Raw genomic sequence first — 19,104 nt, 5'->3', positions numbered from 1 at the left:
GGGGTTGGACTGCCCCAGACAGACCCGGTGTGTAATCTTGGGTCCTCCTGGACTCACGACTCCTGCTCGAGGAGCAGGTGGCAGTCATGGCCAGGACAGCCTTTGCGCAACTTCATGTTGTGTGCCAGTTAACACCCCTTCCTGGATCAGGAGTCACTCTGATCTGTCACCCATTCCCTGGTCATCTCTTTTTTAGACTATTGCAATGCACTCTACATGGGGCTACCCTTGAAGAGTATCTGGAAGCTACAGGTGGTTCAAAATGCAGCTGTGCAGTTAATCATGGGTGCCCCAAGGAGGGCACACGTAACATCTTTGCTGCGGGAGCTGCATTGGGTTCCGGTTTGTTTCCAGGTCCAATTCAAGGTGTTGGTTATCACTTTTAAAGCCCTATATGGCATGGGTCCAGGCTACCTGAGGGACTGTCTCACCCCCATTACATTGACCCGTTCCACCCAGTCCGGCAGAGAGGGCATGTTGTGGATCCCGTCAGTGAGAGAATGTCAGCTGGTGGGTCCTAGGAGGAGAGCCTTCTCTGCTGTTGCCCCCACCCTATGGAATACTCTCTCCCCAGAGGTGAGGAGGGCCCCGACCCTCCCAATTTTTCAGAGGGAATTGAAGACTTGGCTCTGCCAACTTGCCTGGGGCGAGGAAAGATATAATCGACCCTGGGGATGGCTGGCACCTTGACAATGCGCCCTGAGTTTATTAACATCTAATTAACATCTGCCTCTTGGATGTATTTAAAGGATGTGTGTTTTGAATATATTGTAATTATTTAATTAATCTTTATTTATTTTAATCAATATTTATTCTATTTTTACTATAAACCGCCCAGAGTCACCTCACAGCGAGAGGGGCGGTGACAAATTTGAAATATAAATAAATAAATAAATCCACTGCTTTCCCTGCTTGAAAGTACTTTAGTTTTTACATTCTTTAGCATTTTTGCATGTTAAGAGTCACTTAATCAACTTGATAAATGTTTACTTGTGTAAATATTAATATCTTTTTTTTTCCCCTTTTTTCAGATGCCAGAATTTCAGAAGAAAACTGTTCATATCAAAGACCCAGAAAGGGTGGAAGAAATTATCTGTGGCCTTATCAAAGGAGGAGCTGCCAAACTTCAAGTAAAGAGCAAAACATTGTTATAGAAATTAAGGATGTAAAATGCTAATTGTCTTCATCATAGACCAAATCAGCTGCTTCCTGTTTCAGTTTGGAGAGCGGTGTGAAGCAGGATTATAGTTACATTTATTTCAACCATGCATAGCCCATGGTAGTTTATTTAGTATATAAGATGAGCCTTGACTTTCCAACAAGGCATCAGTGAGTGCCATTATATCTAATGACACCTCTCTTTATTTCTGCCGTAGTCATGCTATGCTTGATCTTGCATGTGTGTGTGCGCACGTGTGTACATACACATACATACATAGTAAAACTTCAATGTACTGTGATTAACCATTGAGAGAGGTGATTCCATTTAAATCTGAATTTACATAATTTGCATCAATTTATATCTTTTTATGGATATAAATTATATCTAATTAGGGAATTGCAGTAAAACTTTGATCTTAAAGACACATTTTTAGTAGATTGATAAATCTGCAGATTAATAAACAAGTCATTAATTAGGATTGAAATTGAAATGAAAAATGTACACATTGTGTCCAGAGTTGTTTAAACTGAAGTCTCTTAAACTGAGCTCCTTTAAACTGTTTCTTTCTCTCTCTCTCTCTACTTCAGTTAAAAAGTTGGTTAGTAACAAATGTATAATTCCATAAGTTAAATTAAATATTTACAATTTTACCTTTTAACTGTATTTTGAAAAGTCTGCCTTGATTCATCTGTAGGCATCATTTTTATATAGGACATTGTACTTAGAAATTCCTTTACTTCAATCATCCAGATGAGATCACTTCCCTAGGCCTCTGCCAGGTTTTCTGTCTAATCTTACTCTAATTTTCAAAGCATGTTGGAAAGCAAAAGCATCACCCCTTATTTCTGTTTCCAAAAATGGCTCTGGGACCCACATAAGCTGAAAAAGAATTTTTGGAAAATAAAAATAGTGAATGGCTACAGTCTAACGCTTAACTGGAAAGTGTGCCTACTTGCCCAGAAATAAGACAAAGTAAGGGCCTAATAGGGATTAGAGGCAGCAACTTCACAAGGTTGTCTTCTGGAAAATGGGTCTTTTTTCCTTCCCATGCCTTCATGGTCAAAAAAGTCAAGGATCCCTAAGTTAAGCCAGATACCAAGATTTATACACCACAGTGGCTGGTTCACATACACACTAAATAAATCCAGCCAACTGCGTTATGGCTTAGCACAGTGTTTCTTTTAAACTCTTCAAAGAGCTAACTTAACTCAAAAACCTTCCTAGTATGGGTCAGATGGTGGGTATATAATAAGCATATTTATTTTACTAGGCTGTATGTTGTTTGGGGAGCCAGTTTAGTTTCGTGATTAAGGCACCAATCTAGAAACCAGGAGACTGAGTTCTAGTCCCACCTTAGGCACGAAGCCAGCTGGGTGACCTTGGGGCAATCACACTCTCTCAGCCCTAGGAAGTAGGCAATGGCAAAACCACTTCTGAAAAATGTTGCCATGAAAACTGCAGGGACTTGTCCAGGCAGTCACCAGGAGTCAACACTGACTCAAAGGCTATCAGGGGAATGATATTATCATATTTTAAAAGTATCCTGATTTCTTACAGACCTTTCAGTTTTACAATAAAAAACTTCTAACATAGGGGTGTTGACTATAGAATAGCAGAGTCATCTGCAGCTAGTCATGATGATGCCAAAATGATAAAAATTGTGTTGTGATGTAATAGTGCAAGATCCACCCTTTCATACATGTATTGCAAAGTTTCATGCCAGTGTTAAGGAGCAGAATTTGCACTGTGACATTGTAATGCAGTCATTTGTCCTCCTTGACCTCAACTCTGGACACACTTGTAGAAGAGGTTATTATTGCTTTGTATTTTATCACACTGTCTTTGAAAGCGACAAAGTTACAGGTATTTTTAAAATATCAAATTTTAAGGGACTGTAGTTTAAAAATGCCTGTTTTAATTAATATAAAATTTGATGTGTTTCAACTCTCTTACATTCTTAATTTACCTACTAAATTCATTTCAAATTGTTGAATAGAAACAAAAAATATTGGGTTTTCTCCTATTTTGATTTATTTAAAATGTTTCTATTTTTTAAAATTTTGACAAGGTTCTTTTGTCAAAATGTACATTTGTCAGCACAATATGATCAACTGTGACAGACAGTAAGCTTAATAAAAGGTGGTAAATTTGTCATATTTTTAATATAAAGATAAGGCCATACTTATTGGAAAAACAATTACGAGATTTGGACAGTGACATTAACCTAGCTGTGATTAGACTATATCCTTAGTTAAAAAACATTTACAGATGTTTATATTGGAAGGAAGAAAAGCTGGTTATGCACTTTTAGAATTTTAGAGAAACTGAATTGATCCCAAAAATGCCCCCCCCCAAAAAAAATAACCTCTAGAAAGCAATATTCCAAAGATATGACAAAACGGGACTATTAAAACATTTCCATTTTGCTTCCTATTAAGACTTTAAAAACTAAACTATAAGAAAACAGTTCCATACCAAGCAGTGAGTCAGACTGGATAACCTTCAGGTCACACAAGATCATATTGGAGGATTCTCAAAGCTCTTCCTTGGATGTTCTCCGCAGTTCCCTAATTTGGCTGCAATATTTGCAAAAATTTACTACCATAATGCTTTTATTCTACTAACCACAGCTTAGTATTAAGTCTGAATTCTAAACTGTTGTTAATCTTAATTATGGTTTTCTAAAACATCAACTTCCTTAATTGTGCCTTACTGTTGGCTTGTTTTAGCAAATCACAGCTAATGCTGATCCCAGTTTGTCATGGCTTAAATACTATGCTGACTTGTGGCAAGTTAAAAACCAAAACAAAAGCTTCAGTGCACTTAAAATTAAATGAGAACACAGCCAATGAGTATTATAATACTGATTTTTTTCTTAGGGTTTACATTTTAAGCATTTAATTTAATTTTGCATTCATGATACATTTCTTTATCTACTCTTTGCAGATAATTACAGACTTCGATATGACGTTAAGTAGGTTTTCCCATAATGGCAAAAGATGCCCAACATGTCATAGTGAGTATTATAGATTACTTATAAGAAATTTCATATCTCTCATGAAACTCAAAAAACTTACTTTTGACTGAATACACACAGCAGAAGGGAAGAAAAATTGATTTCCCTTATACTGCATTATTTGGCCTGGCTATGGTATGTTACATTTTATTTGCTATTGTTTTATGTTTATCTCCATTATAAAAAATTTTAAATGTTTGATAATGTTTACATTTTAATAATCACTTATTTATCTTTTATAATGATTGTTTTTATCCATTTGTTATTTTATTCAATTGTTGTATGCCACCCAGAGTCACTTTGTGTGAGATGGGCTGCTGTATAAGTGGGATGGATGGATGGATGGATGGATGGATGGATGGATGGATGGATGGATGGATGGATGGATGGAAAGATTCTTCCAGATTCCCTGTAGTGGATTAAAGTACAAAGGATCTTATTTTAACAAAGGACACTAGATTTGGAGGGAAAGATTGTGGTCAAAGATAATTTTCTTCCATGAATCTGTGTAATTCATGTTGGCTACTACTTGAATACCCTTATTTTTAAAATAACCTTAATCAATAGTAGAATTAAATTTTACTTTTGTAAATTTTACTTTGTAAAATTTAATGCTACTATTAAAAAAAAGTAAAAAGGGATTTTACTTTGTTTTTGAGTGGGTTACAAATACTCTCATTCTAAATTAGAATTTTGCATTGTTTGATTTGCACATACTCATTTCTAAAACATTTTTGAACGTTTTTCAGATATCATTGACAACTGTAAACTTATAACAGAGGAATGTCGCAAAAAGGTAAAACTGACGTTGATTTCCCCTATTCATTATCAATTCCTACTGTTATGAGAAGTTTATATTATTTATTTCACACTTTGCATAGAATTGTCATGAAGTACAGGTAGTCCTTGACTTATGACCATTTGTTCAGCAACTGTTTGAAGTTACAATGGCGCTGAATGAATGATGGTTGCAACCGGCCCTCAGAGTTCCAGCCGTCCAGCACTCCCATAGTCACGTGATCAGGATCTGGGCACTTGGCAACTGGCTCATGCTTACTTCTGGTTGCAGTGATCACGTGATCACCATTTACAATTTTCCCTGCAGGCTTTCCCAGGGAAGGTTGCAAGTTGCTAGGGTAAGTCTCCCCCACCTGCGCACCCTCCCCCAGCCCTTCTCTCACACCACACCAGCCATTCGCACACTCCTGGTGCACCCTTCCCAAGCCTCGCCACACCTTCCTCGTGCACTACAATGCACCCTCACCACACATCCCTTGCACCCTCGTGCACCCTCCCTGATCCTTGCCATGCCACCCTCATGCACTCCCATGCACCCTCTCCAACTCTTGCTGCACCTTCCTCACACTGTCACACAGCCCCTTGTGCCCACCCTGAGCCTTGCCACTCCTCCCTCACACCCTCACACAGCCCCTCACACCCTCCCCACCCGGCAGCAACCACTTAACTGCCTGCTTGCAAGCCACCTGGGACTCGCAACTTCCTGCCAGTTTCCCCACTGACTTGGTTGTGGGAAGCCAGAAAGAAGTTGCCTCACCTAAAAACCATGGGATTCGGTTAATGATGCTAACTGAGACTGCAGGGATTGCCATTGCTAAGCAGTGCGGTTGTGCTTTACAACCACATTTCTTAGTGACAAAAATTCCAGTCCCAATTGCCATTGTAAGTCAAGGACCACCTGTATACTTTTTCTGTTTTAAGGCCTTATGTAATGTACTTACATAAGGTACTGGGAATACATCAAAACTAAGGAAGCAAGCAATTTAGATTATGCAGTTAGGAAAAGGTGTTACAGAAATAAATAGTAATTGGCTGTTTTTCTTTCTAGTTATTCCAGCTGAAAGAAATATATTATGCTATTGAAATTGACCCTAGTCTTACAGTTGAAGAGAAGTATCCTTACATGGTTGAGTGGTGAGTTTGTGAAAGGTGACAGGTTTGCTTTACTGTTAGAGTTTAATGTTTACAACTGAATAATTAAGCAGTTGTTGATAAGAGCACCCATTTATTGTGTCCTGATAAGACACAAAATCTGTTTTAAGTGCACCATTTGTGCCAAAGATATTTGTCAAGGAATTAAAGATATTGTTCTAAATTATTGCCTCTTATCTCTCTCTTGAGTTCTTTAAGTAACAGTTTCCAAAGTTCAAGGTGTCCTCCAGTACAGAAATGGATTTTGAAAACGTAGAATCCCATCCAATATAGTTTTACATATATTTGAAAAAATAAATAAGACACAGTTTTTTAGAAGTAAAACCACTAATGTGTTCAAAGTCTTCCAGATACAAGGGGTAGAATAAATTGTTTCCTCCATATATTTCAATTTTAGTTCCTATCAGCCCTAGACAGCATGCCCAATAGCAAGCAATTGTGGGAATTACAGTCTAAAACATCTGCCAGAGATCAGGTTTCCTATAGTTAATATAAAACAGCATGATTTTTATATTGGCCTTTCCTTTTGGATTAGTTTGCACTAATTCTGTGAAATTTAGAGCATGTCACCCCCTCATAAAACTAACTTGCTAATCCATTTTTGTCTTATTTTTTCTGTCCATTTTAATTGCTTTATCCAAAACTCTTGTCACTGCATCATATATATATAAAGATTTTCAAATACATATCAAAGATTGGCTGATTCAGAAGTCTATTTATATTGTTTTTCTAATGGACAGAAAGCCCTATAGAAGACCCAGTTTGGTGTACTGGTTAAGGAACCAGGTTAGAAACTGAGAGACCATGAGTTACAGTCTCATCTTAAGCACAAAGCCAGCTGAGTGACCTTAGGCTATTCACTCTCTCTCAGCCCTAGAAAGAAGGCAATGGTGAGCTGCTTCTGAAAATCTTGCTAAGAAAATGGCAGGGACTAGTCCAAGTGGTCACCAGGAGTCAAGACTGACTCAAAGGTGCGCGTGTGCATGCACACACACCACACACACACACAGAAATATTCTAGCCTGTAAGAAAAAAGCTTTTTAACATTTCATTTTTAATCTTAGGTACAGCAAATCCCATGCTTTGCTTATTGAACAAGGGTTACAGAAGGACAAACTTGCTGAAATTGTGAGGGAGTCTGAGGTTATGCTGAAGTAAGCATCTATTATTCCTATTTTCTATAGTTGTGTAGAAATATATCAGAAATGGAAAATTGCGTGAAATGTTACATGCTCATTTATGCTCCACTGTGGACCTACCCTTGCATTGAGTGGTGGTGAGTAAAGTGCTTCCATTTGATTGGTTCTCTTGCTGTAACTCCTGTATGCCACATATTGAGCTTCTTATTGTGACAGCACAATGAAAAAGTTCCGCATCACAGTGGTTACATCAGATTCAAATTCAGCCCTCATTGTCTTTGTCCTTGAGAACTAAACTATGAGATTATTAATTTTGCAGTGTTTGGGAATTTTGTTCTTCCATAAAGATTTGTTTCTGATACTGTTAATAAGCTTGCTCCTTTTTTTTTTTTTTAAAGCTGCTGTGTTCTTATGATAAATGAGGATTTGGCTATATTTGGAAATAATGCTTTAGGAGAATGAACCACTTTCTGCTTGCTCATTCGCACTTTGCAGTAGTATAATATAGAAGATTCCATTTCTTCAAAGCTTAATTTCAATTTGTATGGCTCTTGTGATCCAAAAGTCTACCCATTCCTGATCTAATAGCAGTACTGATTCTGTAAAGAAAGCCTTTGATAATATTTTTTTTCCTTAGGTGGAGGATTTAAGAGTTTGACTATCCCCTTTTTGCCCTACTTCAACAAGAATTGTAGCTATTTTGCTTCTCAATGCAGTACTATTGGATGTTCTCAGACCTGAGAAATAGGAAAGCAGATGTTGCACAAGAAAGTTAATTCTTTTCTTTTTCTGTCCTGTCTTCTCTCTATAAACAAGGTCCAGGAGGCATTCCTGTTTCACCCTTGATCTTCTAAAAGCAGTTTTTTCCTTGAGTCACTTATATGCCAAAATAAATATGGGTATCTGTACAAAGAGAAGTTAGAATGGGATTATCAAAGAAAAGCAAATTTCTCAACTAGTTTGCAGAAGAACCCATAGGGCATTTCCTTAAAAAGATAAAACATTCTTAAAATTTTGAAGCCTTGGCTTCATAAATAATAAGATGCCAGTTATTACAGTCTTGTTTATTCTATAAACAGTGGATAGGACTGATTCAATTCCTACTTCAGCAAAGAAAAATGAAATAATGTCAGGTTTTAATTCAGTTTTTTAAAAGTGACTGTCTTGTTTTACAGAGAGGGTTATGAATTTTTTTTTGACAAACTTCATGAGCATAATGTTCCAGTATTTATATTTTCTGCTGGGATTGGAGACATATTAGAAGAGATTATTCATCAAGCAGGTGTCTACCATTCCAATGTCAAAGTAGTTTCCAACTTCATGGATTTTGATGATAATGTGAGTATGAAAGTGTCAAATGCAAAGTGCAGTTGTAGATTGCATATTTATTAAGGTATATAAGAATCTTCCAATCCAGTTTATGCTACACTTGATAAGGCCAGTAAAGTGTTCTTAGAATGTATTAATTAGTTCATGAATTAATTGAAACCAGGATCAGAGGAGTAGAACCCTCCTGTTTCTCCTTAATCTCTCAAAGGCTTTTTGATACCATAAACTCTGGTATCCTTCTGGACCACTCTGTGGGATTGGGGGGGGAGGGGGTACAGTTTTGTAGTGGTTCTTCTTGATGGGGTAGTTCCAGTCTGGGTGGGGGGAGAGATATATGCCCAGAAACCTCTACTTTGTGGAGTGTCTCAGGACTGTCTACTCTATTCACTTCTTTTTAATGGGAGGTCACCCATTGGCATATGGTTCAGTATCATCATATGCTAATAGTGCCCAACTATACAGCTTGGCCCTGGGCAAAAAGTACAGCAGAAGTGCTAATCCAGTGCCTGGAGCAGTGGTTCCCAACCTTTCCTATGCCCCACATCCCTAGGAAATGTTTGATTAATGTTCACACCCCCTACAAAAGCAATACCATATTTGAAGATGAAGAAGTCTAATTTCTAATGCAGGTGAACAGACTGAACTTTAAAAAATAAGCTTTTAACTCAGTGCATAAAATTGTCACACCCCCTGAAATTCCATCTCGCACCTCCTCTGAAATTACCTCCCCATTGAGATCTGGTCTAGTCCTTCCTTTCTGGGCTTTAGGAGAGTAGCTGTTTATTCCATCAAGTGCAGGAGGAAGGCATGTGACTGAAGATTTGAATTTGGCAGGGTCAAGTTTTTGGATTTTTTAAAAAAAGTAATTTTGATATTGTATTTGATTTATTTTATGGATGGGTTTATTATTTTTGAGACGGGGGTTGCTCAGTGATGTTTCTCATTGTTAGTTATCCAGAATCTTTGGGAATGGGCAGTATACAAATAAATAGACAGATAGCCATTATGTTGGGTTATGATATATGTTTTTTCTTCTCAGTATTATATGCATATTACATATTTGTAATTTCATTTGTTTTACATTTGATTTGATTAATTTGATTACATCAGCTCGCCCCATTAGATCTGGCAGGGAAGGTACGCTACGCATTCCATTGGCCAGGGACTTGCATTTGGTGGATCCCAGGAGGCCGGCCTTCTCTGCCGTGGCTCCCTCCTTGTGAAACATTCTCCCTCCTCAAGTTAGTTTCACCTCTTCCCTGCTGTCACTTAGGAAGTCCCTTAAGACCTGGTTATGTCATCAGGCCTGGGGGTCTTTGGGAACCGGAGACATTCTTCGATGGCTCCACTGTGTTTGATATTCTGTTCTCTCCGTGGGGTTTGTATATTTTAAATTTTAAATTTTTTTTGTTAATGTTTCCATTTTAATCACTTTTTTATTTTTTATAATGATTGTTTTTATCCATTTGTTATTTTATTCAATTGTTGTACGCTGCCCAGAGTTGCTTTGTGTAAGCTGGGCAGCTATATAAATGTGATAAATAAATAAATAAATATTTATGTAATGAAAATATGATTAGAGTTGGTTGAAAGAAGAAATCCTCATGGAAGCATTTTTTAAATTATATATGTTAATTTGTTTCTCTGTCTTGGAACTAACTTCTCTCATCTTCAGCAGGGCATATTAAAAGGATTTAAAGGAGAATTAATTCATGTTTACAACAAACATGATGGGGCCTTGAAAAATACAGAATACTTCAAACAATTAAAAGACAACAGCAATATCATATTACTTGGAGACTCTCAAGGAGACTTAACAATGGCAGATGGTGTGGCAAATGTTGAACATATTCTTAAAATTGGGTATCTCAATGATAAAGTAAGTGTGTAAGTCATTGATAAGCATAAAATATATTGTAAAATTCCTATTCCCCAGTTTTCTATATTATTTATGTTTTTATGATCTGCTTCTCTCTGCCTGTAGTAACTGCCCACTAATCTTGTTTTAATATATCATAATTGTAAAATCATTTTTCCATCTATGTGTATCTACTTCAGAATCTAGTTCAGTATAAGCTTTTGAATGCCTTTGCAGTCAGATTTGAAAACAGAATTAAATGTATGGCAGATAGAAAATATTGTATGGGAGAATGGTTTGTTTTAATTCATTATTCTGCAGAATGGTAATGGTGAATTCCTCGCTGATGTTATTTATATACTCTCTGCTAAATTAGAAGGTTTTTTTTTTAATAATTCACTATTCAAAGATTCAGATCAGTAAAACCAGACTGAAAAAACGTTACGTTCATTCTCATGCATTATTTTGCTGAAAAATATCCTCAAAGATATACTTACAATATACTCAATCTAATTACAATTTAGTAGGCCAGGTGTGTTAGAAATTAGATAAATAACTAAAATATAACCATCTTCAGAGTCTTCAAACTGCTCCCAGACATTTTGCTAAGGAAGGTTAGACTACCTTTCTCTTATTTCACCACCAGCAGATAATATTTATGTAAGAGGCCTTTAAAGGTTTAGCTGGATTTTAAATACAGGTAGTCCTTGACTTATGACCATTCATTCAATGTCCGTTCAGAGTTACAATGGCGCTGAGCGAATGGTGGTTACAGTCAGTCCTCAGTTCTGGCCGTCCCAATACCCCCACGATCACATGATCATGATCTGAACGCTTGGCAACCGGTCACAGTCATGTGATTGCCATTTGCAACTTTCCCTGCGAGCTTCCCCAGGAAATCAATGGGGAAGCTGGCAGGGAAGGTTACAAGTTGCTAGAGTAAGTCTCCCCCACTTAAGCACCCTCCTCCAGCCCCTCTGTGCTCGCATGAAGCTGGCCAATAGCATACCTCTGCATACTCTCCCTGAGCCATGCTGTGCCTCCCCTGTACACCCTCCCCAAGCCTCACCATGCCTCCCTTGCACCTCCATGCACCCTCACACACTCCCCTGAGCCTTGCCGTGCCTCCCTCACACATCCTTGTGCGCTTCCCTGCACCCTCCCCGAACCTCACCATGCCTCCCTTGTATCCTTGTACACCCCCTTGTACCCTCCCTGACCATCACTATGCCTCCCTCATGCACCCCCATGCACACTCCCCAACCCTTGACATGCCTCCCTTGGGCACCTTCCCCAAACCTTGCTGTGCCTCCCTAGCACCCTCTCACATCTCTTTGCGCCCTCCCCCACCCAGCAGCAGCCACTTACCTGCCTTCCGGTCTGCTTGCAAGCTATCTGGGGCTTGCAACTACCTGCCAGCTTCCCCATTGGCTTGGTTGTGGGAAGCCAGCAGGAAGTTGCCTCACCTAATGACCATGGGATTTGGTTAACAATGGCAACTGGGACTGCAAGGATTGCTGTTGCTAAGTGATGCGGTCACGCTTTATGACTGCATTGCTTAGTGATGGAAAATTCCAGTCCCAATTGCTCTCATAAGTTGAGGATTACCTTGACTCAATGAAATCTATTTTACTGATGTTTTAACTACACAATTAAAGCAAATTATTTTTTGGCACTTCATTTTACTCTTAACCACTGTTGGTGCCACTGCTTAGCAGAAAGATGGATACAAGTGCTTTAAAAGAAATCAAAAATATTTATGGCTCAGGGCATATAAATATTAGCCATACTTATGTTTCATACTAAAGCAGGGGATACTGTTTTGGTATAATATTCAGGTTTATTTCAGATTTCAGGAACATTGTATCTGAACCCATATACACCTGCATTCATTCCCCAAACACATTTTCAAAACTTGATTGCAGCATCTGTCAGAGAAAAGCTTTTTACTCCAGAGCAGTGTTTGTCAATCCTGGGAACTTTATGATGTATGGACTTCAACTCCCAGAATTCCCCAGCCAGCATGTTCACATATCCTAAAGTTGCCAAGGTTGAAAAACACTGCTCCAGACGATTAAGGACAACATCTGTGAAAGATGCTGTTCAATAGTAGTCCTTTATTTTGGTCATTACCATGAAAATTTATATTCAGTGCTAAAATTAAAGTCATCCCATTATGCCAATAAGTTCAACTTATATACTATAAGAATAACTAGGGCTTAAAGTGCTAGCACAAATATAGAAACATAATTCCAATGCCACTAAGGTTTTCTATATATAGTTAGCATTTCAAAAATCAATGATAAATACAACTATATAAATCTGTTTAGGAGTTGTACTATTATATAAACTATATATAATGCTAAAAATGACTAAGTACAAATTACTAGACAGTATATAAAATTACTAAATTGCTAAAATCTATAGGTATTTCAGACTGACTATTAATGATGTGACCGTAATACTATGGTGCAGAAATTTATGTAGGGCATAAAAGGGATGATGAGGAATCTAAAGACTGAATAGGCATTGCCTTAGTCATCCTGATGGCTCCAATGCCTAAGAGTGTAAATTATGGTGAATAGGTTAAATATACTGTATAAAACAACATTTAAAAAAAGTAAAATTAGCACCTAATAATAAAAAATAACAATTTATTCTGACATTTTAAAACTACATATAACTGGAATTAATAGCAGTTTGGACTCTAAATAGTACACTAATCTTAACCAAAATGGGACACTTTTAAGTATTATCTGAAATGGGTAGAAAGGGACTTCCAGAGGAAGAAATGGTGGACTAAAGACAGCTCTGCGAAAAGCGGAGCTGACAACTGCAGCAAAGAATGAAGAGCCGGCAAGTACACCAGTGCTTTGAATCTCTTCAGACAAGGAGAGGACTTGACATCACCCACAAGTGCTCCAGGCAGCTGCTCCTTATGTGGAGAGCGCAAGATAGCAATCTCCGACAGATTTAAAGCTCTGCAAGACAAGGGAATAACCATCTTGCTTAAACCACAGTTGGTGCCTTTGAAGGGACACTAAGTTTGCATACTTCCTTTTCTAATCACTTTCAGAAATTGCTTGTTAACTGCTTTTCAGCTATTAGGAACCCTTAGATTGACAGGTTTGACAGCACCTGGTGAGTTTCCCTTCAGTCCTTAGCAAATGAAAGTTTTAACTATAAGTTTAAGAACATACATTCATACATATATATACACAGTTGCAAGAAAAGGTATGTGAACCTTTTGGAATTTCATGGTGTTCTGCATTAATTTGTCATAAAATGTGATCTGACTATCATCTAAGTCAAGAGTATTGACAAATATAATGTGCCTAAAATAATAACACAAAAACAATTCTGATCCTTCATGTCTTTATTGAGAACAACCATAAAAACCTCATAGTGCTAGTGGAAAAAGTATGTGAACCCTTGAATTGACCTCAATAAAGCTAATTGGAGTCAGGTGTTAGCATACCTGGAGTCTTGTTAAGAAAATGAGTTTGGAGGTGTGGACTAGAGCCATGTTGACTGATAAGAACCACTCAAACGTTTTGGGTTTCTCCGCACAAGAGGAATATGCTTATGTGAGCCATGCCTCGCCAAAAAGAGCTTTCAGAGGATCTACGATCAAGAATTGTTGATTTACATAAAGCTGGAAAGGGTTACAAAGTGATTTCAAAGACCTTAGAAATTCACCAGTCTACAGTTAGGCAAATGATCTACAAATGGAGACACTTTGGGACTGTGGCTACTCTACCAAGAAGTGGGTGCTCAGTCAAAATGACCTCAAGAGCGCAATGAAGACTCATCAATGAGGTAAAGAAACAACCCCGAGTGACAGCTAAAGATTTGAAGGCATCATTGGAACTGGCTAACATCTGTGTTCATGAGTCTACAGTATGTAAAACATTGAACAAGCAGGGTGTCTATGGCAGGACACCACAATGGAAGCTGCTGCTTACTACAAAGAACGTTGCTGCACGCCTGAAGTTTGCGAAAGAGCACATTGACACTCCACAGCGTTATTGGGAAAATGTTTTGTGGACTGATGAAATAAAGATTGAACTATTTGGAAAGAACACGCAGCACTACATCTGGCGTAAAAAGGGCACTGCATATCATCATGAAAACATCATCCCAACTGTAAAGTATGGTGGAGGAAACATCATGATTTGGGCCTGCTTTGCTGCATCAGGGCCTGGCCAGCTTGCAGTCATTGAGGGGATGATGAATTCCCAAGTGTATCAAAAAATTCTTCAGGATAATGTGAGAATGTCTATACGTCAGCTGAAACTCTGTAGAAGTTGGGTGATGCAACAAGACAATGACCCAAAACACCGGAGCAAGTCCACAACAGAATGGCTTCAGAAAAACAAAATCCGCCTTTTAGAGTGGCCAAGTCAGAGCCCAGACCTCAACCCAGTAGAGATGCTATGGAATGACTTGAAGAGAGCCGTCCAAAGAATGAGCCGTCCAAAGAATATGACAGAGCTACAGCAGTTCTGCCAGGAGGAAAGGGCTAAAATCCCTCCTGAACGATGTGCAGATCTGATCCACAGCTACAGGAAGCGCCTGGTTGAGGTTATTGCTGCCGGGGTGGGGGAGTGTCAACCAGTTATTGATTCCAAGGGTTCACATACTTTTTCCATTAGCACTATGAGCCTTTTATGGTTGTTCTCAATAAAGACATGAAGGATCAGAATTGTTTTTGTGTTATTATTTTAGGCACATTATATTTGTCAATACTCTTGACTTAGATGACGGTCAGATCACATTTTATGACAAATTAATGCAGAACACCATGAAATTCCAAAGGTTCACATACTTTTTCTTGCAACTGTATATATATATATATATAGAGAGAGAGAGAGAGAGAGAGAGGAATAAACAGCAAAAGAGCAGGTAAAACTTTGATTTTAGAAAATTACAAATGGACTAAGGCTCCAGATAAATTTGAAATAAGATTTTGGAATTAATTACAAAGAATCTTTCCCATGGGAAAATGCTTTTGTTTTGAAATTTAAAAAAAACATAAGATTTTAAAAATTGGACACTATAGGTAACTAAAGATTACAGTTAAGGGAGAAGAATACATAAACTCAATTTACAGTTACAGAATGGAGCAAAATATTCTAACATTGGACACATTGAAGGATATTTTTGAAAAATGGACTCAGAAGTTGTTACTAATAGTGTCAACAGAGACCTCTGCCTCTATGGAGAGACTGTGTCTAAAAGATGTAATGGAAGAGGAACAAGTTTTACCTGACAAGATTGAAATTGATTTGAAAGTGGATTTAAAAATGACAGGCTACAAGAATGATATGGAAAATGATGCTATACTGGACATTAAAAAGAAACTGGCTGATGTCTTAATAGATATACAAATAATAAACCAAGAGACTGACCTGGATAGTTTTCCTATATTGGATTTACAAAAGAAGTTTGTTAAAGTTTTGAAGAATTTTGTGGGAAGGGATAAAGAAATAAAGTTCTACAAGATTATTTGAAGAGACTAAAGATCAAGATAGTTAGAAGTAAAAGAAAGGAATATAAAGTTGATCAAGGTTAAAATAGATATACTGTTATTTCTGGTAACCTTTAATGGACTTTTGCTGATACCAGGACTGAAATGGCAATGGATTTGTTTATAGATAAGTGATGGGATATGGGAAGAAGAGATAATTTGTTGTATTTTAAGAGGAGGTGATAAGTTACTAAAATGTGTGATGAAGGTGGGAATTCACTTCTTTATATATTTCCTTTCTTTTTCTTTACTATATTCTTACTTTTATTTCCCTCTTTTTCTTTTCTGCGCCTTCAACTCTTTATTCTTCTATCTTTCTTTTAGTTTGTATTAGTTTTTACTATTGTAATTATAATCTTTAATACAATTACTGTTGAAAAAATGAAATCAGTAGAAAGGGGCAAACACAAAAGCTAGAGGTTTGCTGAGGCTAATTTCAGAGCCATTCATTCATAAATTAGACTGAGCCTGAGTTAAGCAGTCACATGATTTTGTTATTTGTCAACTGCAAAAAATGTAAATATACTTTCCATTAGCTTAGATCTAGATAATCTAAAGCCACAAATTAAAGTACACTGAAAGTATTTGTACTACATTTTTTTTTTTGTTTTTAAATGAAATATAGTACAGCTTCAGGCCAACTTCAGAAATAATTAATGTTATTTTTATGTCTAATTTAAGGAAAGGGAGTTGCATTATATATGTGAAATTCAAAGATATTTCCACATTTTTCAGTTGTACATTATTTTTGAACAAAATAATTGTGTTTTAGGAAAAAAGAATTCAAATGTTTTGTAAATTGTAGGGCTTTTTAAAATGATAGTTTGTTTTTTCAACCTTTTTTTCTTCACACTTTAAAATCTAGGTTGAAGAACTGCTGGAAAAATATATGGAGTCCTATGATATTGTTTTGGTGAAAGATGACTCTCTGGATGTGGCCAACTCAATCCTGCAAAAGATTTTGTAATATGTATCATCAGGGACAGCTTTGTTTTCCTTCTAATAAAAACTATTGGACTAATTAGCATGATCAGTTATCAAAACAATGCAGATGCTGCTTTCCACACTATTACCAGTTCATTTGGAAAGTATTGTATCCCTCATTATGATGCTCCATGCTGTTAAAATGTATTTCACTGTTTATTGTGCTCCTTATTTATTAGTTTCAATGGAAAGATTGTAAGGATTATTGGGGAATAAAAACTCCTTCAATTTTTATTCTTGCACAATAAAATGGATATTTTCAGAATTTGTGGAACTGTTGTAGAAAATAAGAGGAACATGATGGGAATGATCAAACGATTGATTAATCAGTAAAAATCTTTTGAGGTTTAGTAGTACAAATATGTGTAAATCACTAAATGTTGAGAAAGCTGACTATTTGCTTCTTCATAGTGGAAAGTGTAGTTGAATCTAACCATTTTAAAGTCATGCTGGCTTAAACAGGGCTATGTTGAAGCAGATATTGTAGAGCTTTATAGTAGTATTGTAACAAAAAACATCATTTTTAGTAGTACTGAAATTTGAAAGGTAGCTCCACAGGAAGCTATTTCACTGTGTTGTGCTATAAGATATAGCTATTAAACATGAATGTCAAGTGTTAGAGTTCTCTTCATCACTTTTTCTCCTCTGCAAGCTTTCATGAAAACAAGTGTAAAAAGCGCTTTTACTGTTGTTCACCTGTAAACTTCTGGCAAGTAGGAAGAAGACAAAATTCCCCCCTCCCTCCTTTTAAACTAGACAAACATTATTGCTTTAATTCTCCTTTACAAGGATGTGGATTTGTCCAGGTACAAGCCACTACCCAACAAAAACTGAGAATCTTTTCTTGTAGTAGATAGACCCAGGTCAAATGTTTATCTCTCAAGTGAACACATTCTTGATCTTCATTTAGCTTCTAAACAAATATCTTTTGATGGTAGATGTGAGAAGGATTACTGTAACTGTTGCTGGTTTAGACTCCTAGAGGATAGGCTTACCAATCCAAGCTTTGCAAGCATAGTTTGCCACTTGGAATACCTATAATTAGAACTTGTTGAAGAAAAACCAGCCTAATCTCTTGTGGAATTCCATAGTTTTTTGTCAGATGCCACCTTGAGGAGTGGAGCTGAAGAAAGAGAAAAATGGAAGAGATAGGTAGGGCGTGCTATGCAAGAGCTGCTACAGCGAAGAATGAGTGATGCATTCTTTGCCCTACTTATCCTGTGGGATCTTACAGATTCTAAAAGGTGTTCCAGGTTTCCTTTTTTTTTCTTTTCTTTTTTTGCCAAACTAACTAACCTGAAACACTTCAGGAGAATTTTGAAAATGCAAGGGTTTGCTTTCCGTTCAAAACAAAATGCTTTCCATTTCATGCACAATCCAACTAATTATGTTTCAGTTTGATTTCCCTTTCAAAAATGTTGATAATGAAGGACGGATGCATCACATAATAGTACAACCTTGTTCCAGTTATCCAGATTCAGCCTGCGATAAAATCTGATTGCTACTCATTCATAGCTGTATTACCATACAATCCATTGGTCATTATTTATCACACAAAGATACTTATACAATGGCACTGTTCAGTGCTTCAGATTCCATCTGGAAAGGGTGCTTTGGAGAGCTCAGGAGCACGATTATAGCACTAGTCCTCAATACCTTAGACCAATGTTCCTCTGCCTCAGCAACTTTATGATGTGTGGACTTCAGCTAGTTGGGGAATTCTGGGAATTGAAGTCCACACATTTTAAGGTTGCTCAGTTGAGAAACTGCATTAGAGCAGCGACACCTTTTCCTGGGATCTGGCAGCTGCTGTGCATAGCCACTATATGATACCAAGAAAAAGTTATTTTAAATAATTGCATGCAAGCGTTACATTCATTCTCCTATGCTCTTTGTAATGTGTTTTTCAGATTGAATTTGACATAATGGAATGTTTTAATAATTAGTAGCCATTTATATGAGTACCTATAGGTTGTTCTTCAGTTTTGTTTCCCTCAAATCTGTGGATATGATCTAATGTCATTCAATGTGTCCCAATAATATATCTATTCACAGATGTACAGGAAGTCAAAGTGCAAAAATTACCAAGTATTTACTTCTTCTCACTCATACATAAATGGAAGCATCTTGCAGAGT

At 37.1% G+C, this 19,104-nt stretch overlaps 1 protein-coding gene across 10 annotated transcripts in view; it reads left to right on the top strand.

The window, feature by feature from the left end:
- NT5C3A (5'-nucleotidase, cytosolic IIIA) overlaps positions 1–17,233 on the top strand; it is a 36,329-nt gene extending 19,096 nt beyond the window's left edge. For 9 of the 10 annotated variants that reach the window (XM_088149967.1, XM_088149964.1, XM_088149969.1 and 6 more), the window contains 8 exons: positions 1,032–1,130; positions 4,109–4,178; positions 4,928–4,974; positions 6,025–6,110; positions 7,193–7,282; positions 8,443–8,605; positions 10,272–10,475; positions 16,850–17,233. In XM_088149967.1, coding sequence (XP_088006093.1) covers positions 1,032–1,130; positions 4,109–4,178; positions 4,928–4,974; positions 6,025–6,110; positions 7,193–7,282; positions 8,443–8,605; positions 10,272–10,475; positions 16,850–16,951 — 861 coding nt within the window. In that variant the 3' untranslated portion in view covers positions 16,952–17,233. The remainder of the gene's footprint in view (positions 1–1,031; positions 1,131–4,108; positions 4,179–4,927; positions 4,975–6,024; positions 6,111–7,192; positions 7,283–8,442; positions 8,606–10,271; positions 10,476–16,849) is intronic. The other variant, XM_088149962.1, reaches the window with a different exon arrangement.
- The last annotated feature ends 1,871 nt before the right edge of the window (positions 17,234–19,104 follow it).

Source organism: Python bivittatus, unplaced genomic scaffold (genome assembly GCF_059951505.1).
Source record: "Python bivittatus isolate LINGU-HERP-01145 unplaced genomic scaffold, Pbiv_v1 ctg000610_np1212, whole genome shotgun sequence".
Lineage (NCBI taxonomy): Eukaryota > Metazoa > Chordata > Lepidosauria > Squamata > Pythonidae > Python > Python bivittatus.
The sequence above is the reverse complement of the archived record's forward strand: the minus strand, read 5'-3'. Positions and strand labels throughout refer to the sequence as shown.